This window comes from Vanacampus margaritifer, chromosome 16 (genome assembly GCF_051991255.1).
Source record: "Vanacampus margaritifer isolate UIUO_Vmar chromosome 16, RoL_Vmar_1.0, whole genome shotgun sequence".
Lineage (NCBI taxonomy): Eukaryota > Metazoa > Chordata > Actinopteri > Syngnathiformes > Syngnathidae > Vanacampus > Vanacampus margaritifer.
This window is the reverse complement of record NC_135447.1, coordinates 175,605-197,453: the sequence shown is the minus strand read 5'-3', so window position 1 is coordinate 197,453 and position 21,849 is coordinate 175,605. Positions and strand designations below refer to the sequence as shown.

At 45.8% G+C, this 21,849-nt stretch overlaps 2 protein-coding genes across 4 annotated transcripts; both read left to right on the top strand.

Moving 5' to 3' along the window:
* Positions 1-754: 754 nt before the first annotated feature.
* sec24a (SEC24 homolog A, COPII coat complex component) lies at positions 755-17,817 on the top strand. 3 transcript variants are annotated; one of them, XM_077545909.1, is made up of 24 exons: positions 755-1,158; positions 3,539-4,063; positions 5,668-5,823; positions 5,947-6,018; positions 6,876-6,920; positions 7,005-7,183; positions 7,575-7,762; positions 7,877-7,979; positions 9,004-9,130; positions 9,959-10,068; positions 10,180-10,292; positions 10,396-10,514; positions 11,586-11,641; positions 12,235-12,441; positions 12,512-12,635; positions 13,136-13,294; positions 13,481-13,654; positions 13,887-13,997; positions 14,572-14,747; positions 15,372-15,509; positions 15,590-15,694; positions 16,425-16,517; positions 16,594-16,697; positions 16,882-17,817. In XM_077545909.1, exons 1-24 carry the CDS (start codon positions 1,104-1,106, stop codon positions 16,994-16,996), a joined length of 3,354 nt encoding a protein of 1,117 aa, XP_077402035.1. In that variant the 5' UTR covers positions 755-1,103; the 3' UTR covers positions 16,997-17,817. The 3 variants fall into 3 exon arrangements, with proteins under 3 accessions (XP_077402035.1, XP_077402037.1, XP_077402038.1); XM_077545911.1 differs by having other exon boundaries at positions 757-1,158; positions 5,671-5,823; XM_077545912.1 differs by lacking the exon at positions 5,947-6,018 and having other exon boundaries at positions 757-1,158.
* A 508-nt stretch (positions 17,818-18,325) lies between these two features.
* Positions 18,326-21,377, top strand: camlg (calcium modulating ligand). The gene is made up of 4 exons (XM_077545915.1): positions 18,326-18,678; positions 19,025-19,464; positions 19,543-19,608; positions 20,108-21,377. Exons 1-4 carry the CDS (start codon positions 18,513-18,515, stop codon positions 20,336-20,338), a joined length of 903 nt encoding a protein of 300 aa, XP_077402041.1. The 5' UTR covers positions 18,326-18,512; the 3' UTR covers positions 20,339-21,377.
* Positions 21,378-21,849: the final 472 nt, after the last annotated feature.

The window sequence follows — 21,849 nt, the reverse complement described above, 5'->3', positions numbered from 1 at the left end:
ACCTTGTTGTTAACCACGTAGGAAGACGTGACCGTGAAAAGACAATGAAATGATGAAAATATTCAATCTTCGTAATTACGAGCCCCCCTCAGATCTCCTGTTTGAATGAGCTCCACAGGGTTCGTGTTTAGGGCCTGTGCTTTTCTCCTTGTATTTGCTATGTCTGACTTCTCTGTTTTTGGTGACTTCTTCTTGCTGCTTCCCAGCATCACTTCACGACTGGCATACATATGACAGCATTTCAGTATCTTTTTGAGGGCACACACATTTCATGAAACAATACGTGAACGATAGTAGATGTCAAACAAATCACAAGGCATTTTCCATACATCAGTTTTTACTGTGGAAAACAATTACCGACATTTTTACCTGTTGCCTGACCAAACCAGAAACAGCAACTAAATCATAATCAATTGAAGTTGGTGTATTTTTGAGCAATGTCACATTTATTTATTTGTATCCCTATAACCTTAAACCCAATTCACCCATTAATCACCCAAAAAAAAATCAACAGAATTCATTTTTAAAAGAGTCGTTAGGAGCAGCCTGTATTCCAAGATAACATTTGTGGCAACGTTGAAACCAAATGTGGAAGCTACTGAGTCACAGATTTTAAATGACTCCCTCGTCCCTACAAGCAAACCAAAGACATTTAAACACACAACACACACTTGACTTGCGCCACCCCTGCTTGTTTCTCGTAGACTGCAAATGGAGAGCACGGGAGGAAATGCCACGTGTACACACTGCGCATGCCCGACAAATTCGACGTTGATCCTTCTTGGGTGATCCCGATTTCCGGTTTCTCCACACACACGATTGCTCTCGACCGAGGCCTTGCAATCGGCACTCCGGCGTAGTGTCACTTGCGACGGGAGCTTCTCGGCCCGCAGTCATGGTCGCGTGATCGAGCCGGCCAGCCAGTCAGTCCCGTTTTTGAAAAGAAAAGCAGGCCGGCCGCTGAGACGCGGACATTTGCTCCCTGAGCCTGCGAATTGTTCCACGTCTAGTTGGCTAAAAGAAGAAGAAGAAGCCGAAGAAGCCGAAGAAGCTAATCGCTCAAGCTAACCACTGCGAATCGGAACCCGGTGTCCGTTTTCAAGATGTCAACGGCGGGCTTCAATGCCCAGAACGGGACCGGACAGCCGTACGCGAATGGTAAAGTATCACTGCGATATGTCGCACTAAATACAAGCCAATAAGCTGCGGTTACTTGTTTGGCTGTGAACGCTTGCTAACGCTTGCTAACGCTTGCTAACGTTTAGCTCGCTGACTCGCCTTTAACGCCGTCGCAAGTTCGACAAGACCGCCGAGTCGACTTGCACACAAACTTAGCGCTACTTTCTAAATCAATACTCGTGTGTGTGTGACGTTGTTTCGCCTTGTGTTTAACTGATGTGTGGCTAAAGAAGCCGCTGTGGCAAACTTGGTCGGAAATGAGCCTTCTGGCATTTTTAGCTTTTTAGTGCATTTCAGTGCTGGCCGTTGTGGTTAGCATCCACCTTTTTTCTTTTTAATTCAATGAACAAGTTGGTCATGTGCTCAAGCTTCTGGAAAGTTGTCTTCATTCAGCTTGTTGGTCAATATCCACGTCCTCTTGTCAGTACAAGTACGACATCATAATGTCCTAGCTTTCAAACATGATCGTTTTTTTTCTGTTTTTGTCCTACTTCACTGTCAATGTGGCACATTGGACTTGATCCAGATGACAAAAAAACGTAACTGATGCACACGAATCTACAGTTACGTATTGGTTTTACTGGTGGTCGCGATCGCAACACACTTTCAAAGTTTCAAACTTTCCAACTACTGCAACATGTGCTCTGTTTCTAGTGCTGGGCGCTAATTCAATATCAATATATTTTGCGATATTGATGTCAATACAAAATGCCTTCAGTAAAATGTATGATATGAAAAAAATCAGGAACCCACAAGTGTGATGACATTTGTGTCACCTTTACAAGCACATACGAGGAAAAAAAACCTTGTCTGCCGAACCAGCAAAGGGTGCTTGGCACTAAATTAAAGTCGTGCTTCCAGTTGCCTCAGTGCGACTCTTGAAATAAGATTATTTTGTGCATGGCTAAGAGGATCAAACACCTTTGGGTGGTGTAGAAGTTGTCGTAATTGTATCAATGATGCCGCTTATAGCGTCTTCCACAAATAAGCGTTTCCATTGTACTGCTGGAGGAGCAGGAATGTAAACATTGCACTACTTTACAATGGACACAAAAGCAGTGTACATTCCTTGAAAAGTAGTTTTGCTAGCAGATGATTTGAATGGTATTTTTCCTATGGAGAATTGCTTTATTTAATTTGATCATTAAGCCATTTCATTGATTTTAATTTGATCTAGAATCTGTTTAATTGTTTCTCTTATTACAAATAGGTTAGAGGGAAAAAATCAAGTTATATGAAATGCATACATTGTGATTTTCCCAGTCCTTCTAAGCACATTGTTTAAACAACACGTTGGCATTTGTCCGTCTTACAATCGACGTGACAAGCTGACATTCACCGCTTCATCTTTATCCTCTACATGGAGTTGAGTTCAGGCACACCTGATGAATTACTTCACTAAAGAGCGTTTTGGTCAAACTGAAATCGGTCTGGCAGGATAGCTAGATAATTGACAATTGTGTTTAAACAAAAAAAAATGTGGAAAATTACAAAATAAATTCACATATTAAATGTTTTCCTTTTTCCAATTCTTTCCGTAGCGTCGCTTATTTTTCTGTCACTTTTCATTCAAGTTTGTGTTTGAGATTCTAAATGACTCGGGCCTAAAATGGACAGTTTTAAAGACGCTTTTCAGTGGCTGAGGCGCCCTGGTCATTCGTCCCCGGGCCATTGACGAGAGCCTTTCCTCGTAATCCCTTTCCACGGGGGGGGGGGGGGGGTGTCGTTATGCAACGGGGGGGGGGGGGGGGGGGGGGGGCAACACGCAACATTTCATGAAATGTGCTGGTGTGGAATTACAATGAACATTCTTGTAATACTTGCAAAGTATTTTTGTTTTGTTTCAGTTATTTAAGAGGAATAATTCTTTTTTTTTCTTTTTTTAAAGATCATATGCCGCGTGGTATAAAAAGCTCCACCTTTTTGAGTATTCTTAACAGCAAAAGCAAAGGCTTCTTTTTGTATCTAATGTGATATTTAAATCATCACGTGCGTCGTGAAAACGTTCAAGACTCGCTCACACCGAGCCACTGAGGGCCGATCGAGATTAAGGTCACCGGATTACTGGCGTTCTCTCACCTTATTGGCCATTTGGTGCCATCGTGCGCTTGTCGTCGCCATTCAGGTGTGCTCACTTTTCCGGTTCTGTTCGCAAGTGTCACCTTGGCTTGAAAAGCAAGCCATGTGTCTGTGCGCTTTGTTTGCTCGCGTTGCCGTTCAAACGCTGGCGGCAAGACCAGCAGGAAAGCTGCGTTTTGTCAAGATGGAAATTTTCCATTTTCCCGCAATTTTCACTTTCAATCTTCTCATGACAGGTTAACGCTGCTGATAACATTGTTACGTTTCCAACCGATTGCAGGTCCTTCGCAGAATCCAGTCGGAGTCCAGCAGCTCCCTGCAGTCAATTACGGCTTGACACACCAAGCCTACAACCCAATGCAGGCCAAGGCTCCAGCCCCCCCTGGCCCTGGACTCTACCCCCCCGGGCCGTACCAGCACACCCCCCCGGTCAGCTCCTACCAACCTGGCCCGCCGCCCACGTCCTATCCAGCGCCGCCCGGCCAACCTCGCCTCATCCAACCCCCAGTGGGCGTCCCCGTTTCCCGCACCCCTCCCCATTCTGCCAGCCCCAGTCCCGGTCCCCGGCTGCCCCCCGCGCAGGGCACCCCTCCTCCGCCCGCTGCATACCAGAACCCCCAACATCAGCAGCAGCCCCTCATGGCTCCAGGGTGGCAGTACAACTCTGCTGCCACGCCCATGACCGCACCCCCTCGGGGCCCGGCGACCAACCACGTGAACCCACCCGCATCTTACAGTTCGACACCCTCCATGTCCCACAACGCCGTACAGCCTCCAACCTCTCTACAAGGATACGGCCAGCCAGGTAAGAACGTCAAAATGCCCACTGGGACCACTACAGGAAATAATCCAAATGATGCCAATTGGGCACTTCTGTGGCCAAATCAATCAAAAAGATGATGCAACTTGTATGCTTAAAGGTACAGTGTGTAGAATTTAGTGCCATCGAGTGGCAAACTAATAGAATGCAAGGATTTTGAAGCACGCACACTACGGTGCCTCAGAGAGACCACACTTCACAAGCCTACCACCAATTACTACCAACTATTTGGAGCGAGCGAGCGAGCAGGAGCTAGCATGAGCGGCTAGCAAGAACTCGCTGGAGTGGCTAACGGGAGAAGCTAGAGAAAACAAAGTGGCGGGAAACAAGCTGCAGGAGCCCGGACCGCGGGAGTCGGCAACGGCCAGCTGCGCAAGGTAAGCGGCGATGGATCCGTTGGGTCCAACACGAGCTGCGAGTACCACCAGAGGCGAACTACGTTCACCAAGTTCTCCTCCTTCGGTTCTCCACAATAGAAAGATAGCGACGTAACATGTCAGCCACCTGTAAGGTGTGTTGTGACCCATGGAAAATAATTAGCGATTATATAAAAAAAAACTAAATATACATTGATGTGATAGAACTTTTTTTTAATGAATTAATTATTAATTCACCACTAGATGGCGCTAAATAAGACACACTGTCCCTTTAAAATCAGATCCAAAATTGTATGGATTTTCAGCAATCCCAATTTGAGTTTTCGGCTTGACATGAAAGTCAGATAAAGTATCTCCAGGGTTGATATGTTGGAGGAGGACCTTGCCCGGCCGCCACCCGGCCGGCCTGCGCGCTCGCCTCCAAGTTGACGCGCGCGCACACACACACACACACACACACACACACACACACACACACACAACAGCCCGCACTCGCTTCACTCCCAATCTGTTCAAAGTTCAACGAGGCCGCGGCGTGACACAAATCCTGCCGCGAGTTGTTCTGATCGGATGCTTCCCAAAAAGTCTCACTTTTCAATTAAGCAATTGTTTTGTTTGTCGCTGAGCACGATTATGTGACAAATATGTATTGTTGACATAGGAACTCAAGCATTTAAGCTGCCATATATGTCGAAGCTTATTTCATTTCCTGACACGTAATCAAGGAGTCCAAAGACACATAAATGCACGGACCAACACGTCTTCTGCAGGAAGTTGCTATAAGCAAGCATAAATGCGCTCATGTGGGATTGCGCAACGTGAACTGGCTGAGACCCGGTTTCCATATTAACCGGGCTGATTGTAGCCGGGTTCAAAAGTGTCAACAAATGGGAGCATTGTCATCTCTTTTTAGCCAACACTCCCAAAAACATGGCTACTAACGCAGAAGAACTTGTTTAGAGAAGTAAAGTCCACTTGACTGAGCCATGCAGCGGCGAAAAAAGAAAAGAAAATGTTGAGTTTAAGCCGAGAAACAGAAAACATGAGCAGAATCTTTTTCACTTTGTTTTGTGTAGAACAGGAAAGTAGAAGGCAGCCACACAATCAATCACATTGAACATTTCCAATCGGATCAATAACTAGAAAACCTGAGTCTATACGTCCACATTGCTTGTAAAAGCTGCTAATAAACAAGATGGCCTCTTCTTGGAGCAGGCGCTGCTCCTCCGCCGATGAATCCAGCATCGCCACAGCAATACCACGCAAGCAGAGCTCCCTTTTGGACGCCACCCGTGGGCCCACCCCCCACCATGAAAGCCGCGGCGCCCCCGATGGCCAACGTCACCCCGCCGCCCCCAAAGGCAGACGGTAAGTCGCGATGGCGGTGGGAATCGCACGCCGACGTCTCATTTCCTAGAGCAGGAATTTCCGTAATGTGGCTTAAAAAACCCAAACCGTTTTCTGTTGTTTGCCCCCCCGCCCACATGCCAGCTCAGTGTGGGGCGGGCAGCGCTCTGCCCCCCACTGAGCCCGACGGTCAGGAGGCGGATGTTGAGCGTCCAGGTGGGCTTCAAGCTGTCGCTCGTGTTGACATCTTGTTTCATTTCGTCTTTCGTCCTCTCACTTTGGAAAATAAAAGACTTGAACCGATTTGGACTCGCGGTCAATAATTAGACGCTTTCACAAATGAGCGATATTCATAACACATTTGTAGGGTGAAATTTCAAGATCAAAAGAAAATGCATTATAAACTTGTACATATTTTCAACAAAAAAAGGGTAATTATTTCCGTAGCAATGCATCGGATTTGATTCCCATGCTGTCGCTCACGCCGTGTTTTTTTTTTTATGCTCGCAATGCATTGTGGTCTGTGTCGACCTACTTTTTAGAGTGCCCTACATTTTCGTTCCCTGGACGTTCAGACGCCACTACAAAATGGCGTGACCCGCTATATATATATGCACATTCGGACACAGCCCCCGTTAGCTAACTAACGGTTAGCTAGTTAAGTCAGCCACAATCCTGAAAAAGTTTCCTGAACTCTACGCACTCATTTGCTGACTCCCACGTCACTCACCAGTCGCACGCACTCAAAATCACAGATACTAGTGTGTTGAACGTAAGGATGGTGATCACAAGTGGACACCAAGATTTGTATTCGTTTTTTTTGCTATCCAGTGGTGAAAGATAATCGAAAAACGTTAATGACGTGAATTTGTAATGGCTGCTAGAGTGCAACTTTATTGAAAGGCACAAGTCGAGTGAAGCCAAGTGAATTCAGTTCAGCCGACCGATTGTTGTCCAGAAATCCAGGCTTGTCCTCATGTCCATCCCCACGAGAAATGTCCTGTGTCGCTTTCCATCTCATCACTGCTGGTTGACGGAGTTCAAATGTCATGTCTTTTCCCTTGTAAAAACAGGAATGGTCGCCGGTGTCGGCACCAATCATGTGGACAACCAACTGGGTACGTCTTTTTGTCACCTCGGAAAAGACAGAAGACACGGAATGTCTTCAATTCCTTTCCTTCCCATGTCTCTTTCCTCCCCAGCCGGGCCGCCCCAGCATGGCCCACCGGGTCGGCACGTGAGCCACTACCCTTCCCTAGCGCCGGGCTACCAGCAGCCCCCGGTCGTGCACCCGGCAACTCAGAGCGCCACGCAGCCCTCGCACCCGGCAATTGACGGCGCCACGCAGCCTTACGCTCAAGCACCTTGGCCGTACCACCAGGTGAGGGGACCACGCGCTCATTTGTTTTCTTATGGGGCGTGCGTGCGCGCGTGCGCACGTGCGTGCGTACGTGCGTGCGTGCGTGCGTACGTGCGTGCGTACGTGCGTGCGTGCGTGCGTGCGTGCGTGCGTGCGTGCGTGCGTACGTGCGTGCGTGCGTGTTCTTCCGCTTGTCATGCATTTGCTTTGCACTTAGCGTAAGCAAGAGTCGCGTCGCCGTCGCGTTGCCGATTGTGTTTGCGGAGCGACGTGTTCTGCCGCTTGGCTTTGCATGAGTAAACTCATTCTCAAGCCAGCATGCAAAGCTTGCCAATGAACTTTCTTTTTGGAGCCCAAACGGACTTCCAGCATGTTCCAATGACCTCGTCAATGGCGGCCTTCTTCCCCGCAGCCGCCCCCCGGGCCCGGCCCGGCCCAACTCAGCCCGTCCCTGGCCGCCATGAGTCTGCAGTCCGGAACCCCCGAGAGCCTGCGCGTGGTCAACCTCCTCCAGGAACGCAACCTGCTGCCCCCGGGTCCCGTCCCCGCCCCCACCCCCTGCCTGCCCCAAGACCTGCAGAAGCTCAACTGCAACCCGGAGTAAGGACGCTCGAACCCGCTTCACTCATTGGCTTGAAACGCAAGCCGCGGGAACATTGCGTCCCACGATGGCATCTTTTGCTGACGCCGGCAAATGTGCGTCTCCGCCGCCAGGGTGTTTCGCTGCACGCTGACGAGCATCCCGCAGACGCAAGCGCTGCTCAACAAAGCCAAGATGCCGCTGGGCCTGTTGCTGCACCCCTTCAAAGACCTCTCGGTAAGGACCGGCCCGCGGGAAGCGTCTTGTCTTCAAAACCTTCCGTTGAGGACAAAAGGAGCTTAGTCAGTAATAATAGCACCAAAATGTTTGGTTGTTGGTTTTTTACACCTTCGCTATCATGCAAAAAAAACAAATCTGAACAAGGTTGAATATATTAACTCATTCACTGCCATTGACGATTATAGACGTCAAAAATTCATGTGAACTATTTCTGTTAGTTTAACCATTTTTTTTTTCATTTCATTAAATTTTTTGTGAAAACCTATCATTTTTTTATTGTACATTTATAACAGATATGAAATTTGTGATTAATCGTGAGTCAATAAAATTTTTAATCATCTGACGCCCCTTATTTTTCTTTTTCTTTTTTTTAAATTAGGGGCGTCAGGCGATTATTTATTTTAAAAAATTGTAATTAATCACATGACTTCACTAGTTAACGATTAATCACACATTTTATATCTGTTCTAAAAAAAATCTAGGTTTTCATACTCTTGTTAGCAAAAGTGGAAAAAATGTTAAACTAATAGAAATAGTTGGCAGTGAATGAGTTAAATGAAGGTCTTAAATGTTGAGTTTAAGATTTGAATACTTAAAATGAAATACAGTCATTTTGTATTTATAGCTGAGACACGACAGATCAATTTGCTTAAATTCATTAAGAATTTTCTCATTTTGTAACTTTTTTTCATGTTTTTTTTTTGTATGGCTAAGAAGTCATTTTGATTCCCAACACTATCGATGGAACACAATTAGTCGTGTGACCGATTGCCCCCCCCCCCAATCATTTATTAATCGTTATCAAGCTTTCCAATGACAAACAAAAAGAAAACCGATTGTCTTGTTTGGTGCGTTTTTTTTCCCCCGTCGTCCTGCAAGCATTTGTTTGTCAAGAAACACGCGGCGCTCCCGTCTCGTTGATTCAGCTTGACTTGAAGTTGTGCAGAGGAAATGGATTCCCAGCTCGCCATTTTGACCAAGTGTGCCCTCCTCCTCCTCCTCCTCCTCCTTCTTCTTCCAGCAACTTCCCGTGGTGACGTCCAGCACCATCGTCAGGTGTCGCTCCTGCCGAACGTACATCAACCCCTTCGTGTCCTTCCTGGACCAGAGGAGGTGGAAGTGCAACCTGTGCTATCGGGTCAATGATGGTACTGACAAAGTTCTTGTAGCCTGTCAATGCAAGATGACAATTATGCAAAGCTATTTTGAAAAAAACAAAACCTCCCACACACGTTTCAAGTTCAGTCTTCGCTCTCTTGCTGTCTGGAAATCGGAAGCCATCTTTGAGGAAATGAAAACTGGCGTGCACGGAAGCGAAGCGCGCTTGCTTCAAGCTGTTGACTTGCCGTCATTTGCGATTGACTGGAAAACAAACGCGCAAAACAAACAAACGGTCTTTAAGCAAAACTGTAGTCGTGTATGCAAAGTGCGCTCGCGTCATGCCAACGGCATTGAAGGCTTAGCAGAAAATTGCAAAGGTAATTATAAGCTTTCAAGCAATAAATATAGCAGTGGCTAATATTAGCGCCAAAAATAATTTACTCTCCAAGTCTTAACTCTTTGACTGCCAAAAACGTTAAATAACGTTTAGTAAAATCCTACGGAGGAGCGCGAAAGACGTTCACCAAGTTTTTTTTTTGGGGGGGGGGGGAGCCTTGGCCAGCTGTGCTGAAAGTATCAAGCAGATCTCGTTAGTATAATGACTATTTTTGGCCCCTAGATGGCAGCGATGGCTCTCTTTGGACAAGATCGGGTAGACGTCGGTAGTAGAAGACGGCGGCGTCCCTTTTCTGAAAACGTCTGGCAGTCAAAGAGTTAATAGCATAGTAAATGTGAAACGGAACATTTATAGAAATAAAATGAGATTCCAGTGTGGATTTTGGATGTCAGGATATTGAGTGGGATCAAACGTGCTTTGTAGCCCGCTCCTGCGTGTATGACCCCGTGCGTGCGTGCGTGCGTGCGTGTGTGTGAAGTTCCAGAGGAGTTCATGTATAATCCAGTCAGTCGATCCTACGGAGAACCACACAAGAGACCCGAAGTGCAGAACGCAACCATCGAGTTCATCGCGCCTTCCGAATACATGGTGGGTGTCTTTTGTGCTCAATTGATTGATTTTGATATGAATTCTTTTTTCTTTTTTTATTAAATCACCACAAATGTGTGTGTGTGTTGTTTTTTGTTTGGCCGCCTTTAGTTGAGGCCGCCGCAGCCCGCCGTGTACCTGTTTGTCCTGGACGTGTCCCACAACGCGGTGGAGACGGGCTACCTGAAGGTCTTCTGTCAGTCGGTTCTGGACAACATCAACGCGTATGCCAACGCCGTCCAACGCCGTCCATGGCCGTGTCTTCCGTTTGACGTAACTCCCGCCCACCCCATACTGACGGCGCATTTATTTGTGTGTGCGCCGAAGGCTCCCCGGGGACACGCGGACCAAAATCGGCTTCATCACCTTCGACAGCACCGTCCACTTCTACAACCTCCAGGAGGGCCTTTCCCAGCCTCAGATGCTCATCGTGTCGGATATCGAAGGTGACGTCGTGCGCCGGGCCATCATTGCACGTTCTTCTTGGACGCCCGTCCTCTGTTGTTAGCTGAAAAACAAAAGTTTCCCTTTTTTCATGCTCAAGCCAAAGCCGTGTCTGATATAAAAAAATGTTTTAAATGGCGCCATCTAGTAGCATCTTCGGCCAATGAACTACAATAAACAAATGGAGATGCGTTTAGCTTCATGCTAATGGTTATACGTTGATATCACAATCTTAGAATCCTCTTACGACACGTGTAGACAAAGCTAACCATGAGGGGCGTCACTCTCCAATCAAGACGGTTCGATACGCGGGCGCAATCCCATACAAGGACGGTTCGATTTGAAAAGGGAACGGTTGGGTGTAGCGGCGCAACGCTTGTTTGATTACTCAACAATTAGTCCAATGTCAAATGAGTATACAATTATTTGGTTGTTTGAATATCTTGTTTAATTTAAAATCATCTAAATCTTGTCATTTGCAAACATCTGCTTTTATTTTGGAAAACAAAGAGCAACATTTTTGCATATGTAATGAATGCTTTAAAATGCTGTTTCAACACGCGTCGGCCTAAGAAAATTCCACAATCAGAAGTTGTAGCTACTAAAGAATATGATATCATAATAATATTGTCTTTCATTCTCATGGCATTGAATCCATCGCAACTTGACTGTTGTGGTGGTTTTCTAAAGCAGCTGTATCGGCAAACAACAACATTTCTAACGTCTTGACTCATTGATTCATGAGTCCGCGTGCCAGTGCACTCGCACGGTTCAACTCGAAAGCGGATTTCCGCTTCAAATCCTTTTTTGTGACCCCCTACTAACCATACTTGCGTGATCCTCTGCGAAAACAAACGACTATTGCGGTTTCCTGAGTGAGCATCTCCTCGTCATCGCCATTTCTGCTGATGTTCGACTTCCTCCTGGTGGCCAAAGAGCTCCGCTTGTCAGGCCCTAACTTTGTCTCCTCCAAAAACAGGACTTTGCTTCCATCTTGTGGCGTGTGTAGGCAATTACAAGCTTTTTGTCTTCTGTCTTTGCCACCAATATGCATGCCAATGTGTGCCCCGCAGATATCTTCTTACCCACACCGGACAGCCTTTTGGTCAACCTCAACGAGAGCAAAGAGGTGAGAACTGGCTTTGACATAAGAACGCAACTTTTCAGGACGTGCAGAGATCCTTAAAAAGTCTTCCTGTCGTTTTGAAAAATAGCTCTTCCGAAATACATCCTCACACGTTTCCTAAATCTTTCTTGGGCCCCTTAGAAGGTCCGTCGAGTAATTCTGTCGCAACAAGCAACTACTAAATGATGACTCCAAAAGTCAATATTGACTTTTGGGAGGTTGGATGAGGTCGGTTGAGGTCGGTTGAGGCAACATCTGCATGAGTAAATGCTGCTACTTGTGAGCAGCCCCTGCAAAATGTATGTTTATAAAAAAAGATGATACTGTGATCTATTTAGCCCGAGATTCCTGAATGAGACCTTTTAAATCCTTCGCCTTTTATTTGACTAAGCCAAAGCCTCGTGATGCTGCCATCTACAGGCATCTGTTAGTCATTACAGTGGTTTTCATGGCAGGCAAACTGGACAAGAGTACGAATTGTTCTTAACGGACCAGTTATCGGATTACGTTCATCCTTTGAGATCGTGCTTGAATTGTTGCAAAAGTATTGAGACGCTGATCACGTGACCTGTAAAATGCACCGCCGTGTCTTGCAGCTGGTGCAGGACCTCCTGAAGAGCTTGCCCACCTTATTTGAGAAGAGCACGGAGACGCAGTCGGCGCTGGGCTCGGCCCTGCAGGCCGCCTTCAAGCTGCTGTCGCCCACCGGCGGCCGCTTGTCCGTCTTTCAAACGCAGTTGCCCAATCTGGGCGTGGGGGCGCTGCAGTCCAGGGAGGACCCCAACCAAAGAGCGTCCGCCAAGGTGGGCTTCGGCGCGTGAAGCACGACAACGGCATCGGGCGGGGCTCACGCACGCTTTTGTTGCGCTTCAGGACATCCAGCACTTGTCCCCGGCCACGGACTTCTACAAGAAGTTGGCGCTGGACTGCTCGGGCCAGCAGGTGGCTGTCGACCTCTTCCTGCTCAGCTCTCAGTACTGCGATTTGGCGTCTCTGGGTCAGTCCTGAGCTTGTTGTTTTCCAACCCTTTGTTTATCCGTGTCATGGAAACATGTTGTGTCTTTTTATTATATGAAAAAAGATCATAAAAGATATATTTGGATCTATTTCAACTTTTTGTTTCAATAATAATTGAAATGTTCAAGACCAAATGCAGACATCTCCTTTTTTTGTGAATTGAGTCAAATGTGTTGATTTCTGCTTTAGATTTGATGTAGGGTATTCTAAATCATAAATAAATAAATAAATAAATATATTAAATCAATATATTTTAAGCTATTTGAAAAAAAGTCCTTTTTTTTTTTTGGGCCCCTCCCTCCAATTAGTTTTTTTAGCCATGTTAGTTGAAACATCTAAATAATCCAAGCAAAAACAAGACTATAGCATAATACAATAAGTTGTGCCGGCAAAGTTGAGCCCTGATTGCAAGCCTGTCCATCGTGAATGATTGTTGGAAGGACATCATGAGCGCGTCCTTCTTCCTTTTTGCTATCCCAGGCTGCATATCGCGCTACTCCGCCGGCTGCGTCTACTACTTCCCCTCCTACCACCACCAACACAACCCCGCCCAGGTGGAGCGCTTCCAGAAGGACCTGAAGCGATACCTGAGCAGGAAGATCGGGTTCGAGGCCGTCATGAGGATACGCTGCACCAAAGGTACGCCGGCTGCATTTGGATTGCATTTCAATTCGGCACTTCTTCATTTGACTCTGTTGAAATCCACAATTCTCATAACTTTATTATGGTGACTTTTTTAAGAGCTGAAAAAACGATGGGCTGTAAAGCATTGACGAAAGGAAAGCGTGCGATTTCCATGATGACTTTCTTTCTGTTTGTCTGTAGGTCTGTCCATTCACACGTTCCACGGCAATTTGTTTGTGCGCTCCACCGACCTGCTGTCGCTGCCCAACGTCAACCCGGACGCCGGCTTTGCCGTGCAAATGTCCATCGAGGAGAACCTGGACGACATGCAGGTGGTCTCCTTCCAGGCGGCGCTCCTCTACACCTCCAGCAAAGGTGCGAGCATCCAGAGCATTTCCTTTTGCTTTGTGGTGCAAGACAAACGTTTAGCTACAATTGAGTTGCACGTGCGCTTCATTCAAGTCAAGTGAAAAACAAGACAAGGAAACTGTCCAATCACATGGAAGTGTTTGTGTTGATATATGAACAGATGCCCCCAAAAATGTCAGCATTTCAATGAAAGTGTATCATTTGTGTCTGAGATCCACTCTTGCGACGCGTTCAACAGGAGAGCGGCGGATCCGCGTGCACACCTTGTGCCTCCCGGTGGTCCACTCGCTGTCGGACATCTTTGCCGGCGCCGACGTTCAAGCCATGGCCGGCCTGCTGGCGTGTATGGGTGAGGGACACGCAATAAAAAAAAAATAAAACTCCAAAAAAAAAAAAATCAACATTTTGCTGTTTCAGTATATTAGAAAGCTGAAGAAAGTCATTAGAAATCCAGAAATCCAATCTGAGCCCACTCAGACAGATGGTCACGAGTGGCAACCACCAAATGCCGACCAGCAGGTTAAAGCTTGAGAAAAAAAAAGTCAGGCAGCCGCTCCTTTGTCTTTTTCAGTTGGCACAAGGAAGGTAAGAAAGCGCTCACGGTCACTTTGAGGGTCTCCACCACAGCAACATTCACAAAACACACACCTGGACTTGGAACCCCAAAACTGGCTGGTCTTCAAACCCCAACATTAAAAAGGGTTAAAAATGGGAATTGATCGAAGGGAAGTTGCATTTCTAAGACCATCCATCCAAATTCTGCCATTTTCTTAAGCGCTTGTCCTCACAAGGGGCAGTGGGCGGGGCTACACCCGCAACTGGTTGCCGGCCAATCGCAGGGCTTTATAAGATCAAGCTGCGCTCATTGTAATAAGTGCCGGCGCATGTAAATGTTGAAAGGCGTGACGGTCTTCTGCTTTCAGCCGTGGACCGCTCGGTGACGGCCAGCATGAGCGACGCCAGGGACGCCATGACCAACGCCGCCATCGACTCGCTGTCGTCGTACCGACAATGGGTGCTGACCATCCAGCAGCCCGGCTTGCTGGCGCCGGCCTGCCTGCGACTCTTCCCGCTCTACATCCTGGCGCTGCTCAAGCAGGTCAGCCGCCGTCGCGCGCCCGCTTCCTTTTTTCAAACCCTTTTGTCTGCGGCGTCGATGCAAATCTTTCCAAGGGTGGAGATTTTTGGGGGGCTCGTTGCTGTTTCCAACTTGCGCTCTTTAAATATTGACTTCAAATTCTGAATTTATCTTGGCCATTTTGGGCTAATTGAAATCTATGAAAAGTACAAGACAAAATCGCGTGTGTTCGATTAAGAAAAAAAGCTATATATATATATATGTAGCACAATACACTTTTATAGACATATAGGGCACATAACACACTTGGTGGGGTGGAAACACCGTCTTCGCCCTACAACTCCCCTCCCATTTTAATGCACCACACAACTGTGTGTGTGTGTGTGGGGGGGGGGGGGGCAGACCGCAGTATAGAGCAGTGCTGCAGTCCCCTGTCCGTTTTTTTTTTTATAGGTTTTAGGTGAACTAATGAATACACATACACATATTCACCCACAGACAAAAAATAAATAAAAATACAAAAAATAGAGCAATAATGATGACATGTCAAATCGGTACGATTACCGAATGAACAATACTGAGCTCTCCAGAAAAAAAGAAAAAGGTCGATTTCTGGCATGTCATCCGCCTCCATGTGTTTTCCAGAAAGCCTTCCGGACGGGGACGAGCACCCGTCTGGACGAGCGCGTGGCCTCCATGTGCCAGCTCAAGTACCAGCCGCTGGCCTACGCCATGCTGATGATCCACCCCGCCTTGTACCGCGTCGACGACCTGAGCGAGCAGGTGAGCACGCGCGGCATCGCAATCGCACGCCACGCCGCCCACCCGTAAGATTGATTGTTGTGGGTCGGGTGCCTTCCCAGGGCGCTTTGAACGTCGGCGAGCGGACCGTCCCTCAGCCCAGAGTGCTGCAGCTGTCGGTGGAAAAGCTGAGCCGGGACGGAGCGTACCTGATGGATGCCGGAACGGTGCGGGTCCACATTTTCACATCATGGAGGCGCACAATTCCTCGAATGCGAAAGAGCAACTATTTAATGTCCCACATTATAGAGTCGAGTCGTTCACATATGAACCAGAAATGACAATCTCGGAAATGTAGTCTTACTTGCACCTAATGTGAAGAAGCTGGCATAAAAATGCCCCCAAATAAACATTGAAATCGTCACGTAAATGAATTGAAGTCATGTAAATCGTATTTTAAACACAAATATGAGCTAATTTTCTTTAAAATAGCACATGAGTGTTGATGGGGAAAATAAGTGTACTATTACTACTGTAAATATTTGAAACACTTGTCCAATACTGGCGTGAAAACATCGACTTGAAACAATTGTCATGTAAAAAATATGCATAAAAAGCACATGACAGAATACATTACAAATAGTCCAATCTTTCTGTCAAAATAGGAAAAATATATTTCAAAAATTCCCTTGAAACTCACACAAACAAAAGAGCCAACTAGGGACAAATAAATTGTGTGATTTTTAAACCTCAACAGAAAAATGAATTGGTCATGTAAATATAGCTTATTGTCTTTTTATTTTATGCGTCCAATGAATTCTGCTGCCCCAAAAAAGTCAAGGGAAAAAGAAATGCTCATCACAGTCATAGCTTGTGTCCTTATTTGAAAGATTTGATGAAGGCAGCTTTAAAACGAGTGAATGTGGTTTTCCCGTCATGTCTCCCGTCCCCGTCCAGGTCATGTATCTTTGGATCGGACGCAACTGCAACCCCAACTTCCTCACTCAAGTCCTGGGTGTCCCCAACTACGCCGCCGTGCCTGAAAACCTGGTAAGAGGATTTTGGGGGGGGGGGTTGAAGCCGAATGCTAACGACGCTAATGCTAACGCGGTGCTTCCTGTGCCAGTATCTGCTGCCAGAGCTGGAAACTGCCGAGTCGCAGAGGACCCGAGCGTTGGTGGGCTGGCTGAGGGAGCAGAGGCCTTTTTACCCCTCGCTGCATGTCATCAGGTGGGCGGGGGCGGGATTTGCCTCGCGTGTTAGCAGCAAGCTAGAGGACTTTTGCAAATCAATATGGCTTTGTTGAATACACGTAGCCGACTGTGAAGCGGACCTTTTCCCACCGTGCTTTCTCCGACATCAGCCGTCCGACCGCTACCCGTTGCTGTCGTTTATTTGCCCTTTTTTGTCCCAGGGACGAGAGCCAGCAGAAAGTGGCGTTGATGCAGAACATGATCGAGGACCGCACCGAGTCGGCGCTGTCCTACTACGAGTTCCTGCTCCACCTGCAGCAGCAGATCTCCAAATGATCCCTTTTTGTGTGTGTGGAAAGAGTGGAAGTGCGTGACGGACACTTTCAATTTAGCCTTGGAGGAGGTCATAAAGAATAAATATATATATATATATATATAAATATATATATATATATATACTGTATGTATGTAAAAGATGGAAAGTATCAGTGTTTATTCTCATAGAACAATAATGTCCAAAGTTGAGGTATGGCTCAGATGTGAGCTTGTTGATGGCAAAAGCACAGACATCGTTCCTCGAATACGTCACATGTATGCGAGTCTGTGTGTGTGTTTAAGGCCAACCAAGATGTCTGACTGTTATCTGAAGATAGACATCAGGGGTTTTTTTTGTTTTTTTGAACATTTCCATCTTTTTACGCGTTGCGCCGGACAAATATCAGAAAAAGGTAAGAAAGCATCAGGCACTCACTTGAATGTTGCGTCGCAATCTCAAAAAAAAAAAAAAAAAAAAACTTTTTTGCTCCCTTTGCCTCCGTTTAATTTATGAGCCTCCCAATGTGATTAAAATTCTATGATTGCCTTGAACGAAAACTCTACTTTTACTACCAAGCCTATATCAAATATTTTAATATAATAGGATATGGGATTTTTGTTTTTGTTAACATAAAACGTAACAGAAAAAGCCATTGTGATCTTTTAATCATGCTTATTGATACTTGTGTATATTGAAAATACTGCATTATATCAATGGTGGAGAGATGCTAATAAAATGTTAGTATGACCACTAAAGGTGAACTGTCAATGAAATAAAATGTTTGGGACTTTCTTTTTTTTTATATATATATATATATACTTTAAAAGCAAATTTTCCTCGAGTGTGATGTGGTCATTCGAAATTGATGCATTATAAGCAAAACTTGATTGAATGAATTGGGTCAGAATTGTCTTTAATTTTTATTTTAAATGAAGAAAATAAAGAAAACCGTGGTTACTGAAGTCACACACGTGACTTTTCGATCTAATGTTTAGCAAGTTCTTTTAAGTGGTGGCGTGGTTAAAACTAAAAACGCTTTTTAATATGGTCTCTAAACACCTGCTCCCCTAATTACACTTAGTGATTGTAAGGATTACTTTGGATGCATTGTAGCGAAACGTGACATTTTTAGTGTCTCGCCAAATTATAGAATTGTTCATATTAGGATAATAGCTACCCCAAAAAATCTAATATTTGATATATTTTCACGGCCAGCGGTCCTTTTTGTGTCTGTGTTGTCCATAGGCGCTGTCATCACAGAGCAACGTCAAATTGACGTTAAGTAAAATTATTCTTGTAATGGTAATACATTAAAAAATAATAATAAAAGCTCGAGCTCACAGCGTTCCTTTTGTGTCGCCGACGACCAGAACAACGTCATCACCGCGCGACATCTGCGACCGTCATTCCGTGTTGAGCGTGATGTTATTTGGCCGCGTTGTCCGCTCCACTTATCGCCACACGTTCAGCTACTTTAATGCTATTTTTCGTAGTTTTATTTCGTATTGGTAGACGCTCGCTCATTCTTTTGTAAACATGGACCGTGCGGAGGGCAGCGTCGACGGTAAAACGGCGGCTGCGGGCTCGGCATTGTCGACGGCGCAGAGGCGAGCGGAGATCCGCCGGAGGAAGCTGCTCATGAATTCCGAGGACAGGATGAACAGAATTGTAGGCTATGCCAAGAACGAGGCTGACAATAACGGTATGTTCATTTGTTTACAGCTTGAATTTGGGCCACTAACGACGTCGTCGTGACGTCACAAAGAAAAAAAGGGCCCTTCTGAAATCCAATTAGCGTTAATAATAGTAATAACAGCAAATTAGCTATTTGTACTTGTTGGTGTCTTATTTTTTATTCAAAGAACTCGTTTGCGGGTCACGACAAGCCCTTCTTGTGGCCAAACAAAAAAGGCAGATAATGATGTCACATAGAAAGTACCCGGATGATGTCGGATCATCAGCATGTGACAGTTTGTGGGTCGGCGTTTGTAAATTGGCCGATTTAAAAATCAACATTTTTTTGAAATGTATTGTTTGTTAACATCCAGGAGGGTCACCACGGCGTCCACCCCAACCCCAACCCCGCTTCCACCTAGACCTGGACCGGACGGAGGCGCGGTCATCCTCGCAACCCTCCCCTAGACCGTCCCCCTTCCTTCCGGACTCGCTCGGTCTGTCCCTCGGCGCCACTCCGGAGAGGAGGGACTCCCCGCTGCCGCCCGACGACGCGGCAACGGCGGACAGCCACCTCCGAGGCGTGCGGCAGAGGTCCAAAACGGAGCTGGCGGCGGGGGACGACCCCAGCGGCCTCCACCACTACCTTTCTCGCTTTGACGACGCCATGAAGCTGCGGGGCCAACTGGCCAATGAGAAGCCGGCGCAGGACAGTGAGGCGGACGGCGAGGAGTTTGATCCCTTCGCCGTCTTCAGGCTGCTGTGCAGCGTCCTCCTCGCTCTTTTTGTCCGAGTGTTTGTCTGCAAGTATCTGGTGAGTCGTCACGTTTGAGTCATTTGGACACATTTTAGCACCGATGCGACGCTTTTATTTCTCCTTTTGTCATTTTAGTCCATCTTTGCTCCATTTCTGACGCTGGAATTGGCCTTTATGGGCTTGTCCAAATACTTTCCCAAGGTGAGTTTGTATACACAATTTACGATCTACTGCTGCTGAAAGAAAAACCCGATTTGGAATATTCAATGTAGTTCGTTTTTTTTTTTTTAGATTCTTAAGCAACTGGCCTTCATTTTCTGCAGCTATTTGGTGTACAGCAATACTGAAAGAAATTTATTAAAAATGAACCCCCGAAAGATAAAAACTTTATAGTTAGTTTTATTACCGTAAGATTTATTTTCACGTATTTATTTTTATTGTTTGTTTTCATTTCATTCCGTTTATGAAAATGCTTTTTGCAAAATTAGTTGTAGTTATTTATTTTTTGTTCACTCTAATAACTTTGATAAAAATGATAATAAAAGTTGTTATGCCCTGGGGCTCGCATTGTGAACATCATGGCAATGCGAGCCCGGAGGCACTTTGGCGTCTATTTCAGCTGACAGCAGGGGGCGGTGCTGTATAATTTTTTTTTCTTTTTCTTCCCCCCCCCCCATGGTTGCCTTGCACAATTTTGCAGGTGGAGAAGAAGGCGCAGACCACGGTGCTGACCGCCGCCTTGCTGCTGTCGGGCATCCCCGCCGAGGTCATCAACCGCTCCATGGACACGTACCGGCGCATGGGGGACGTCTTCGCTGACCTCTGCGCTTACTTCTTCACGTTTGTCCTCACGCATCAAGTCCTGCTGCTCGCCGGCTCCGAGGCCGGCGAGCCCGGCGGAGGGACTCCTTCCGTGGCGCCGCCGCCGTGACCGAGCCCCGCCGGCAGTCCCCCCCTCCTCCTCCTCCTCCTCCTGGACATGATGATGAAGATTGTGAGGGGAATAATGTATTTGTTGTTTTAGTGGGAACGCATTTGTACCTTGACTTGCGAGCGCCACAACGTACACGTTTTTCTAGTTACAAGCTGTCGTTTGGTAGATTTTGCAAGCCATATTTTGAGTCGCCTCGTTGAGGGAAGTGCGAACACAGTAGTTGTGTTACTGTAATGCCCTTGCATGTGGGCAAGGAGAGCCGCGGTCGCTGATGCACTTTATTCAACAGGACGGTCAAAACGCATACGTACAAAATCTTTAGCCTAATAGTGAAGTTGCCGGTGTCATTTTTGAAAGATTTTGGAAACAACTTTCTGCAACGTGAGTTAAAAAAAAAAGACACGTAATTATGCTTGTAGGCTAACAAAATAAACGCAAGGAGCCGCTGTCGGCCACAGTTTTTTTCTACTGCAAGATGGCGATACGTGAATTTTCTTTAGGCGCGGCCGGCAGTGATGGGAAAATGAAGCTTCATTCAGCACTTGTGATCAATATTTTTTTTTACTTTCTTTAAAGACTAATACGACTACTACTTGCATCTTTGAACTAACAATGCCATCTAGAGGAGGAAAAAAGCATCGCAAGTGCTTCATGAAGCCTCATTTGTCCCTCACTCGGTGCGGGTGGGCCCAGGAAGCGCGGGGCTCCACTGCAATGGCATTTCTAGTCACCTCCAATCAATTGGAGTCATTTGAGCTATGAGCTTGGTCTCGGGAGGAATTCAACTCGTAGGTCAAGGCACCGGCCTGCTTTTCCGCTTTTGTGTCACTCTTCCGCCTTCTGTGTTTTCTATATACTCGCTTATGCCTCTTTTGACTATCTTGCCCATTCATTTATTATTGTGACCATTTTTGACATGTAAACAACGTGCGTGTTTTATCCAGAGAAAGGTCGGATTACTTAATACTGCATTTTGCGCTTGAAAATACATCATGCCTATATGTAAACAAACATTAAAATAGTCAAGCCAAATCAATCTCAATGTTGTCTTCTTTTAGTTTCGGACTTGTCATATTATTATTACATTACATTACATTATACATTAATGTTACATACGTACCTGGATTCTATCCTTTACACTTAATGCAAACTTCTAATCTAAAAGAGCCAGAAGAATTATTACTATTTGTGTTTTTCTGTAAATAAATATATATATATATATATATATACACGTGTGTGTATATGAATGAAAAAAAAAAGTACCATCATTTATTTTGCATTCAATGTAATATAATTTTGTAAAAATACTCAATTTTATTTTCAATTAGCCGATTATGTAATGAAATGATGAAAGCTTGCAATTTTCTATTACTTATTTGGGACTTTATATAATATTGCTAAAATAACTAATTATTTAACCAATTAAAATGTTGCATTAAGTATTTGTAAAATGGTTTATTTTACTTCACAATAGATTACAAAACAGCTAAATGTATCAAATACAACAG